Source organism: Macrobrachium nipponense, chromosome 45, assembly GCF_015104395.2.
Source record: "Macrobrachium nipponense isolate FS-2020 chromosome 45, ASM1510439v2, whole genome shotgun sequence".
Classification (NCBI taxonomy): domain Eukaryota; kingdom Metazoa; phylum Arthropoda; class Malacostraca; order Decapoda; family Palaemonidae; genus Macrobrachium; species Macrobrachium nipponense.
In genome coordinates this window covers 16,165,888-16,178,387 of record NC_061105.1, presented here as the reverse complement: position 1 = coordinate 16,178,387, position 12,500 = coordinate 16,165,888, and the positions used below count along the sequence as shown (strand labels likewise).

The following is a 12,500-nucleotide window of genomic DNA, read 5'->3' as shown; positions in this document are numbered from 1 at the left end:
CGAAGACGGAGAGAGAGAGAGAGAGAGAGAGGAGAGAGAGAGAGAGAGAGAGAGATGTGAACTCAAATGCAGCTGTAAACTAGAAAAAAAAAAGTAATAATTTCTCAGTACCACAAAAGACTACAACAGCAGTTAAAGGTAGCTGCTTTCAGATGTGTATTGTCCCATCAGACAAAAGGTTCAAGATTTTAGGAGAAGTTTGAAATGACCTCTTAAAGAGTTAGAATTTCCATGATATTGCTTCATAGCATATATATATATATATATATATATATATATATATATATATATATATATATATATAATATATATATATATATATATCTATATATATATATATATATATATATATATATATATATATATAATATATATATTTATATATATATATATATATATATATATCTTTATATTATATATAATATATACATATATTAAAATCAATTTATTTATGTTTGTTCGCTATGCACGCCTAGAGTATGAAAGCTACAACTACCAAATTTTCACCATAGACTCCCCTGTACCCCAGGAAGGTTTTAGTCAAAATCCGAAATTCGAGGGCCATTTTTAAGGCGGTAGTAAGCCCTCTTTTTCATACCCATTCATTTTTTTCATCTTTCGGAGTTGACAGCTAGGGCTACAAAATTTTTACCCTTGACTCCCACCCCACCCTCCTGGAAGGTTTTAGTCAAAATCCGAAATTCGAGCGCTTTATTAAGGGGGTCATAACCCATCGTTTTCACAACCCCCCTGGGAAAAGGCCCGAGTGTTTACCACAATATTGCGGGCCAGGAGGCTTACGCTCTTTCAATATACCAACCGTGGAGAAAGGGGTCGTAGCCTACCAACTCCGACCTTGTTTGCAAGGGGGGTGCAGTCCCCTTTGGGAATTAGGTTCCAAAGGGTCAAAGATGGGCCTACTGTATTCAAATTTGGTACCAAAAGTTAACATAAATGTCTACAAGAGCATTTAACATCAATATCAGAGTTTAACTATGGGCTGAGTTTTATCAAGGGCCGTTTAAAGAGGCCCTCGCGATGGAAATCTTTCCACAGCGACCTATCGCAACATGTATGCGCCTGCCGTCGGCCGGCGGTACCTGACTGAGCTGGTCTGTGACGTAGTAGCATTGGCTGGGGAAAGATGTACGTCCTAGTCATTTAAAAGTGAATGTGCATTTGATAGCACGTCCCTTTCAATATTTCATTTGGATCAAGATGATAAGATAGCTTGTAGGTACTAGATAAAAGTAATTATATCTGTCTTTCCGTAATTTTATGAAATATAACAGAACAATCATAAAGAGCAAAAAGGGCGCAATTTGAATATCATAAAGATAAAGTTAGTGACAGAGATTGAAGTTGGATTCAGGGACAATGTTCTACTGATTCAAATTCGCTTGAGTTAGCAGGTTATCTGCCCTCGTCATTACATTGTATTTTATATCCATACACTTAATGAATAATTGATAAGGCGTAATCAAAAGTAATTGGAATGAGATTCGCGAACACTCACACTCACACTCAAACCAAACGAATGACAGGAAAAGGTGATAAAACCGTTTTAGTGCATTACACAGGATGAGCACCAAATTCTGATCTTTCATATCAAGCGTTTTATGAAGATAATTTTGATCGCATCGGCCAAAAATCTGTATTCATTTTACGCCGAGAGAGTACGCTGATCATATATTAAAATGACTGTACTGTACTCTCATTATTTAAAAAATCGGATTAAACACGGTCATCATCATTTACTTATTAAAATCATCAGTATATTCTTCATTGCATGAGGATTGAATGAGCTTTCAGGAAATCCTTGTTTAAGGTCGTTTTAATTGACACAAAAGCATTTTTATTTCACTGAGAGAGAGAGAGAGAGAGAGAGAGAGAGAGAGAGAGAGAGAGAGAGAGGATTAGCTAGATATGCAGACAGAGAGAGAGAGAGAGAGAGAGAGAGAGAGAGAGAGAGAGAGAGAGAGAGAGGGGGGGGTGGAGTTAACTAGATAGTTAGATAAATTTACAATGTGATAAAAAGACAGAGAGGGAGTGGTAACTAGATATGTAGAGAGAGAGAGAGAGAGAGAGAGAGAGAGAGAGAGAGAGAGAGAGAGAGAGAGACCTAAATAACACCAGAAATATTTCCTCCTCTATTCTACCAGCGATTTGCTCCCACATATTAATCCAATGCAACAGTCTAGCTAATGGCATCTTTCCTTAATTGGCATTGTAACACCTCAAAGCTTTATACCTGAGTGGGACGAGACAAGAACCTATCTTCTTAATGGGTTCGATGGAAAGCTTTCTCTCTTCTTTTATGGCTCTGGGGACATGGTTGGTGCTTATGGGAACGATGGTTGTGGTTATCCAAGTTGCGTTGGTGATGAAAAAAATGTTAGGTAATATGTTCATCTGTGGTCATTGAATGAATTTTTGTTTCGTAAGGTTTCATGACAATTCCCTAGATTAATCTAAATCTAGATTATTCTCCAGATGAATGTGTGGCAAGAATGTATTTTTGTTTCGTAAGCTTTATTGAAAATTCTCAAGATGAACCTGATTTCGAGTAATTTTGAAGATGAATGTGACCACAATGTATTTTTGTTTCGTATGATTTCGTGAGAATTCCCAAATTACCTCTGAAATCAGGTCCTTTTTAAGACGAACGTTTGATCAGAATATGTTTACGTTTCGTAAAGTTTCGTGAGAATTCCCAAATTACCTTTGGATCCAGGTCCTTCTCAAGGCGAACGTTTGATCAGAATATGTTTACGTTTCGTAAAGTTTCGTGAGAATTCCCAAATTACCTTTGGATCCAGGTCCTTCTCAAGGCGAACGTTTGATCAGAATATGTTTACGTTTCGTAAAGTTTCGTGAGAATTCCCAAATTACCTCTGAATCCTGGTCATTCTCAAGAAGAACGTTTGATCAGAATATGTTTACGTTTCGTAAAGTTTCGTGAAAATTCCCAAGATGATTCTAAATCCAGACCATTTTTAAATGATTGCTTAACCTCCTTACCATAGATCACGATTGATCTGAGGTGAAGAATGTAAGCAGGTATCATTAAAAGGACCTGAATTTATGTTTAGCTTGAGAATTCTCACGAATCAAAAAGATACGAGTATTGTGATCACACGTTCGTGTTGAAAATGACCTGGATTCAGAGGTAATTTGGGAATTCTCAATAAACCTTGCGAATCAAAAATACATTTCCATCACACGTTCGTCTTGATAATGAACCTGGAGCTAGGTTCATCTTGGGAATGCTGACGAAACCTTACCAAACAAAAATACGTTTCGTAAGATCTCTGGAGAATTCTTAAGACGAGTATATCCAGGTCATTTTCAAGATGTTTGTTCGACATGTTCACCTCAGATCACGGTCAAGAAGCGACATCACGTACAAAAACTACTAGAAAGCGATATATGTCCTTTGAAATTACCTGCGGTATGAGATATGATATCGGGATTGATGTCGTCTGCGGACACGGTGGAAACCACCTCCTTGCTGTGGCAAGCCTTCTCGGGTCCTTCCGTCTCCGGGACGCGTCTGGAGCGCCTCTTGCAGGCGCCGCAGAACCTGCTCTTGACGAGAACTCCGACCAGCATCACGAGAACTGGCACCAAGGCCACGGCGATGCCAACGGCCACTGCCACTGGGACTCGAGTTTCTTGGCTTTGGTCTCTCGCTGGTTCTGTGTGACGAAAGAAAAAAAGTACTATGGATGAATACTGGAGAGTTTACCCCCCCCCAAATTATGGAATACCAGAGTGATAAGAAGTCTTATAGGGAGGGTTTACAAGCATTGGGTACTAAACTGAGTGGTCAAAGAATTAGATGGGTATATTACCAGTAGATTTATTCATTTAGAGGGCAAGTTGATTATGTGCAAGGAATTCTTGATTGTGTGTGTGTGTATATGTGTGAGAGAGACAGACAGACACACAGACACACAAAGAAAGACATAAAGAGAGAGAGAGATGGTATGTCTGTGTTTGTATGTGTGTGAGAGAGAGACAAACAGACAGCGAGATAAAGAGAGACAAACAGACAGCCAGAAAAACAGACAGACACACAGAAAAAAAGCCAGACAGAAAAACAGACAGACACACAGAAAAAAAGCCAGACAGAAAAACATAGATATACAGACAGAATGAGAATGTGCTTGAGAGAGATATAAACAGACATATATACAGACAGAGACGAGACGGAGAGATAGAGAGAGCCAGACAAAAGGTAAAAAAACCGAGACACAGGAAAAAAGATAGACAGACAGATAAAGAGAGACAGACAAACAGAGAAAAAACAGACAGAATGAGAATGAGCTCGAGAGACGTAGACAAACAGACAGACACGCACACAGAGAGAAAGCCACCCACCAGCGTTGGTCTCCTCGGGAGTTTCGGGCACGGTGATCGTATAAGCCTTCAGCTCGGTGACCTTAGATGACCCTTTGTCATTGATAGCCACGATGGTGATCTTGTAGGCCGTAGCAGGTCGCAGGCCGGAGATGCTGAAGGATGGGGAAAGTCTGCTAACGTTCACGATGGGGTCCAGTTTGCCTACTTGGTAGACCTTCGAGTTTTGAGGAAAACAGTGATTGTTATTATTATTATTGGAGAAAAAAAATCCACGGTTATGTATATGTGCAAATATTTAAAGATAAGTCTGGACAGAAAGCTTTCGAGAAACTGTTCAATTTAGGTTTAAATATATGTAATAATTGTTGTTGTTTGTGTTACTGTTATCTAATATTATTATTATTTTGATTATTTATATTATCGTTTTTACCATTATTATTATTATTATTATTATTATTATTATTATTATTATTATTATTATTATTATTATTATTATTATTATTATTATTATTATTATTATTATTATTATTATTATTATTATTATTATGGGAAAGTAAATCCACAGTAGTATGCCTGTTTGATTTTGCTGTTTGAAATATATTTTAAATAACAAAATCAAACAGGCATACAACTGTGGATTTACTTTCCCGTTTTATTGACTCGTACGATTATTAGTGTTCTTTGGTTTTATTTTATTAATTACTATTATTATTATTATTTATTTATTTATTTTTTTTTTTTTTTTCTTTATCACAGTCCTCCAATTCGACTAGGTGGTATTTATAGTGTGGGGTTCCGGGTTGCATCCTGCTTCCTTAGGAGTCCATCACTTTTCTTACTATGTGTGCCGTTTCTAGGATCACACTCTTCTGCATTAGTCCTGGAGCTACTTCAGCCTCTAGTTTTTCTAGATTCCTTTTCAGGGATCTTGGGATCGTGCCTAGTGCTCCTATGATTATGGGTACGATTTCCACTGGCATATCCCATATCCTTCTTATTTCTGTTTTCAGATCTTGATACTTATCCAGTTTTTCCCTCTCTTTCTCTTCAACTCTGGTGTCCCATGGTATTGCGACATCAATGAGTGATACTTTATTCTTGACTTTGTCAATCAACGTCACGTCTGGTCTGTTTGCACGTATCACCCTATCCGTTCTGATACCATAGTCCCAGAGGATCTTTGCCTGATCAGTTTTCTATCACTCCTTAAGGTTGGTGCTCGTACCACTTATTTACTGCAAGGTAGCTGATGTTTCTTGCACAGGCTCCAGTGGAGGGCTTTTGCCACTGAATCATGCCTCTTTTTGTACTGGTTCTGTGCAAGTGCCGGGCATTCACTTGCTATGTGGTTTATGGTTTCATTTTTCGTATTGCACTTCCTACATATGGGAGAGATGTTATTTCCGTCTATCGTTCTTTGAACATATCTGGTTCTTAGGGCCTGATCTTGTGCCGCTGTTATCATTCCTTCAGTTTCCTTCTTTAGCTCTATTATTATTATTATAATAATAATAATTATTATTATTATTATTATTATTATTATTATTATTATTTTTATATTATTTTATTATTATTATCATCTAGCAAATATCCAGTAACCTTCTAAGACTAGATCTAAAATGATTAGGTATAGTGTCCTCACCTTCAGAGAGAAATTTTGCGTCAGACCTCCATCGTCACCTGCCAAGCAGGCAATTTGCAACGAGCTCACAGTGACGTCGAAAACTCTGCAGTTATGTGGGGGGTCCGGTTTACCTGTTGATTAGTCAGTTAAAGGAACGTTTCACCTAAGATTGCACTGATACAAAAATGGAGGTGGAAATTGAAAAATAGAAAATAAGTAATATAGACAAAATAAATGAAAGGAAATAAGTGTAAAGGGGAGGCAGATAATAGGGAAAAATTTTCATCTGAGATTGCATTGACGAAGAAATGGAGGGAAATGAAATGATATAAAGATGCGTAATACAGATAAAATAAATGAAAGGAAATAAGAGTAAAGGGGAAGCAAATAATAGAGACACATTTCACCTGAGATTGCGCTGATGAGAAAATGGAGATTGAAATGAAAATGTTAAAAATCTGTGCAAGACAGATAAAATAAATGAAAGGAAATAAAAATAAAGGAAATTATTGTGAGGCAGATAATAAGGACAAATTTCTCCCGAGATTGAACTGATGACAAAATGTAGATGGAGATGAAATTGAAATAAAGATGATATATAATAAAGATGAAATAAATGAATGGAAATAAAGATGATTGGTTTAGAAGCAGATATACAGACAGATAAAGAAGGAGGAATAAGAAAAAATATCACTTAGCATTACAATAATGAAATAAATAGATATTGAGATGCCATAAAATAATGATGAAATGTCATGAAAAAAGAAAATGAATGAAAGTAAAGATAAAGATAACTGATAGAGAGGCAGACATAGAGACAGATCGAGAAGAACGAGTATGATATCCTTCAAACAAGAAAGACTTATGAGGAAAAAATTGAATCGTCTTCAGCAAGATTAGTTATGTATGTTTAACATTACCTTAATCAAAGAAGTCTAACAAAATCAAACAAGTAATTACTTTCAGTAATTGCAGAATAATTGTAAATCAATGACTAAAGATTAAAAATGGACCTTTCTCTCCTCTTACCAACCATAACAAAATAAAATAATTAATTACCTTCAGCGATTACCAAGTAGCGGTCAGCCAATTGCTAAAAGTTAATAAAAGGCTTATCTCTCCATTAATAAAAGCTAGAATAACAATGACAATCTCAGAGGGACCTTTCACTCATCCAATAACCATAACAAAATAAAATAATTAATTACCTTCAGTGATTACGAAATAGCGATCACTCAATTGCTAAAAGTTAATAAAAGGCCTATCTCTCTATTAATAAAAGCAAGAACAACAATGAAAATTCCAAAACGACCTTATCTCTCCGTTATAAAAACAAGAACAACAATGACAATTCCAAAAGAACCTTTCACTCCATTAACAAAAGCGTGAACAACACTGGCAAATGTAAACAAAAAAGCAAACAGAAGACAGTCGACTCCTCCTCCTTACCAGCCGCCACTATATGGAAGACACATGGGTGCGCTTGAATCCCAATGGTATTGTTGGCCCAGCACAAAAGCGTCCCGTAATCCAGCTCGTTCATCGGCGTATAGTTCACTCGGGACTCTGTTTTCACGACCACGAACCTAAATAAAAGGAAATATTGATACATTTTTATTAATATCTGGAATTGATTAAATTTGCTGATTTTGTCTGCCGTTTAGTTATCAGCGCTTTTGTTAGTCGTATGGTCTTAGATTTCATTGCTTCCTAAGTGATTTTGTTTCAGTTCAGTTGATTGGTTAGTGGTATAACTGATTTTGTTTCAGTTCAGTTGATTAGTTAGTGGTATAACTGATTTTGTTTCAGTTCAGTTGATTGGTTAGTGGTATAACTGATTTTGTTTCAGTTCAGTTGATTGGTTAGTGGTATAACTGATTTTGTTTCAGTTCAGTTGATTGGTTAGTGGTATAACTGATTTTGTTTCAGTTCAGTTGATTGTTTACTTCAGTTGATTAGTTAGTGGTAGAACTGATTTTATTTCAGTTCAGTTGACTAGTTAGTGGTGTAACTGATTTTATTTCAGTGTTCAGTTGATTAGTTAGTGGTATAACTGATTTTATTTCCATTCAGTTGATTGGTTAGTGGTAGAACTGATTTTATTTCAGTTCAGTTGATTAATTAGCGGTATAACCAATATACTAATTTTCCAAGCAAGCAAAATCAGTTTAGAGACAGCTCTTCCGATCACCACTTAATGTTATAACAATGATAATATAACATTATGTCAATATTGTAACAAGTCAGTATTATAGCTTCCTCATCCGACGAGTTGTTAACGTGCTCGCCTACCGATTCGGTAGTCCGAGTTCGCTTCCCCGCTCTGCGAACGTGGAATCAGAGGAATTTATTTCTGGTGATTAGAATTTATTTCTCGATGTAATGTGGTTCGGATCCCACAGTATGAAGTGGGTCCTGTTGCTAGGTAACAAATTGGTTTTTAGCTACGTAGGAATATCTAATCCTTCAGGCCCCTAGGAGAGCTATTAAGCAGCTCAGTGGTCTAGTAAAACTATTAGATACTTAACTTGTAACACTAATATTATAACACTAAGTCAGAATTATAACACTAATATTATAACATAGCAATAAGCTGGAGTTATCATACTAAAGTTACAACAATAAGTTAATTTTAACCTGTATATGGAACGTGAATAACTTCTTCTCACAGGCTGATATTATAAACACTAAAGTTACAATTTTAAACCCGTCCTATGGAATACCAAATAACTTTCTTCTTCCAAAGGCTGATATTATAACACTAAGTCAATTTTAACCCGTATATGGAACGCGAATAACTTCTTCTCACAGGCTGATGTTATAACACTAGTCAATTTTAACCCGTATATGGAACGCAATATTATAACACTAAGTCAATTTTAACCCGTATGTGGAACGCGAATAACTTCTCCTCACAGGCTGATATTATAACACTAAGTCAATTGTAACCCGTATATGGAACGCGAATAACTTCTTCTCACAGGCTGATATTATAACACTAAGTCAATTTTAACCCGTATATGGAACGCGAATAACTTCTTCTGACAGGCTGATATTATAACACTAAGGTCAATTTTTAACCCGTATATGGAACGATAACTTCTCCTCACAGGCTGATATTAACTTCTTTCTCACGCTATATTTATATTAATCAATTTTAACCCTTATGTGGAAACAAGAATAATTCTCTCAGGCTGATATAACACTAAGTCAATTTTAAACTCGTATATGGAACGCGAATAACTTCTCTCACAGGCTGATGTTATACACTAAGTCCTTTTAACTCGTATATGGAACGTGAATAACTTCTTCTCAGGCTGATATTATAACACTAAGTCAATTTTAACCCGTATATGGACCAAATAACTTCTCACACCCTGATATTATAACATAAGTCCATTTTAACTTGTATATGAACCGTGATAACTTCTCTCACACACTGAAGATATAACAACTAAGAGTCTTTAATTTTAAAAACCCGTATATGGAACGACAATAACTCCTCTCGCAGGCTGAATATCTCTATATTATACTAAGTCAAATTTTAACCCGTATGTGACGAATAACTTCTTCTCACAGGGCTGATATTATAACACTAAGTCAATTTTAACCCGTATGGAAGAATAGTTTATAACGGGTAATTTTCTGAATAACAATAACTTCTCACAGGCTGATATTACAACACTAAGTCAATTTTAACTCGTATATGGAACGTGAATAACTTCCTTCTCACAGGCTGATATTATAAACACTAAGTCAATTTTAACCCTAAGACAATACGTATATGGAACGCAATAACTTCTCACAGGCTGATATTATAACACTAAGTCATTTTAACTTGTATATGGAACGTGAATAACTTTCTTCTCACAGGCTGTATTTAACCACTAAGTCAATTTTAACCCGTATATGGAACGCGAATAACTTCTTCTGACAGGCTGATATTATAACACTAAGTCAATTTTAACCCGTATATGGAACGACCATAACTTCTCCTCACAGGCTGATATTAACTTCTTCTCACAGGCTGATATTATAACACTATGTCAATTTTAACCCGTATGTGGAACACGAATAACTTCTTCTCACAGGCTGATATTATAACACTAAGTCAATTTTAACTCGTATATGGAACGCGAATAACTTCTTCTCACAGGCTGATATTATAACACTAAGTCAATTTTAACTCGTATATGGAACGTGAATAACTTCTTCTCACAGGCTGATATTATAACACTAAGTCAATTTTAACCCGTATATGGAACACAAATAACTTCTCACAGGCTGATATTATAACACTAAGTCATTTTAACTTGTATATGGAACGTGAATAACTTCTTCTCACAGGCTGATATTATAACACTAAGTCAATTTTAACCCGTATATGGAACGACAATAACTTCTCCTCGCAGGCTGATATTATAAAAATAAATTAATTTTAACCCGTATATGGAACGACAATAACTTCTCCTCACATGCTGATATTATGAAAATAAGTTAATTTTAACCCGTATATGGAATGACAATAACTTCTTCGCACAGGCTGATATTATAACACTAAGTCATTTTAACTTGTATATGGAAACACGAATACTTCTTCTCACAGGCTGATATTATAACACTAAGTCAATTTTAACCGTATGTGGGGAAACGCAATAATTTCTTTTCTCACAGGCTGATATTATAACACTAAGTCAATTTTAACCCGATATGGAACGCGAATAACTTCTTCTCACAGGTGATATTATAACACTGGGTCAATTTTAACTCGTATGGGGAACGCGAATAACTTCTTCTCACAGGCTGATATTACAACACTAAGTCAATTTTAACTCGTATATGGAACGTGAATAACTTGTTCTCACAGGCTGATATTATAAACACTAAGTCAATTTTTTTTAAACCCGTATATGGAACGCGAATAACTTCTCACAGGCTGATATTATACACTAAGTCATTTTAAACCCATATATGGAACGACAATAACTTCTCCTCGCAGGCTGATATTATAAAAATAAGTTAATTTTTAACCCGTATATGGAACAAAATAATAACTTCTTCTCACAGGCTGATATTTATAAACACTAATCATTTTAACTTGTATATGGAACGACAATAAACTTCCCTCACAGGCTGATATTATAAAAATAAGTTAATTTTAACCTGTATATGGGAACGACAATAACTTCTCCTCACAGGCTGATATTAAAGTCAATTTTTATTTTAACCCGGTATATGAACGACAATAAACTTTCTCCTCACAGGCTGATATTAAAGTCAATTTTAACACGTATATGGAACGCGAATAACTTCTTCTCACAGGCTGATATTATAGCACTAAGTCAATTTTAACTTGTATATGGAACGACAATAACTTCTCACAGGCTGATATTTATAACACTAAGTCAATTTTAACCTCGTATATGGAACACAAATAACTTCTTCTCACAGCTGATATTACAACACTAAGTCAATTTAACTCGTATATGGAACGCGAAATAACTCTTCTCACAGGCTGATATTATAACACTAAGTCAATTTTAACTCGTATATGGAACACGAATAACTTCTTCTCACAGGCTGATATTATAACACGAAGTCAATTTTAACTCATATATTGGAAACACAAATAACTTCTCACAGGGCTGATATTATAACACTAAGTCAATTTTAACCCGTATATGGAACGCGAATAACTTCTTCTCACAGGCTGATATTATAACACTAAGTCATTTTAACTTGTATATGGAACGTTAATAACTTCTTCTCACAGGCTGATATTATAACACTAAGACAATTTTAACCCGTATATGGAACGACAATAACTTCTCCTCGCAGGCTGATATTATAAAAATAAATTAATTTTAACCCGTATATGGAACGACAATAACTTCTCCTCACAGGCTGATATTATAAAAATAAGTTAATTTTAACCCGTATATGGAATGACAATAACTTCTTCTCACAGGCTGATATTATAACACTAAGTCATTTTAACTTGTATATGGAACACGAATAACTTCTTCTCACAGGCTGATATTATAACACTAAGTCAATTTTAACCCGTATGTGGAACACGAATAACTTCTTCTCACAGGCTGATATTATAACACTAAGTCAATTTTAACCCGTATATGGAACGCGAATAACTTCTTCTCACAGGCTGATATTATAACACTAGGTCAATTTTAACTCGTATAGGGAACGCGAATAACTTCTTCTCACAGGCAGATATTACAACACTAAGTCAATTTTAACTCGTATATGGAACGTGAATAACTTGTTCTCACAGGCTGATATTATAACACTAAGTCAATTTTAACCCGTATATGGAACGCGAATAACTTCTCACAGGCTGATATTATAACACTAAGTCATTTTAACCCATATATGGAACGACAATAACTTCTCCTCGCAGGCTGATATTATAAAAATAAGTTAATTTTAACCCGTATATGGAACGACAATAACTTCTTCTCACAGGCTGATATTATAACACTAAGTCATTTTA

General features: G+C 35.3%; 1 protein-coding gene across 3 annotated transcripts in view; it reads right to left on the bottom strand.

Moving 5' to 3' along the window:
• The window catches only part of LOC135214400 (uncharacterized), a 70,422-nt gene that overhangs the window by 5,132 nt on the left and 52,790 nt on the right, over nt 1-12,500 (bottom strand). For all 3 annotated transcript variants that reach the window (XR_010314338.1, XM_064248668.1, XM_064248669.1), the window contains exons 11-14: nt 7,439-7,575; nt 6,008-6,120; nt 4,384-4,579; nt 3,447-3,698 (exon numbers count right to left, since the gene is read on the bottom strand). Coding sequence is in view for 2 of the 3 variants with exons in the window: in XM_064248668.1 (XP_064104738.1) it covers nt 3,447-3,698; nt 4,384-4,579; nt 6,008-6,120; nt 7,439-7,575 (698 nt within the window). In the remaining variant the exon portion in view is untranslated. The remainder of the gene's footprint in view (nt 1-3,446; nt 3,699-4,383; nt 4,580-6,007; nt 6,121-7,438; nt 7,576-12,500) is intronic.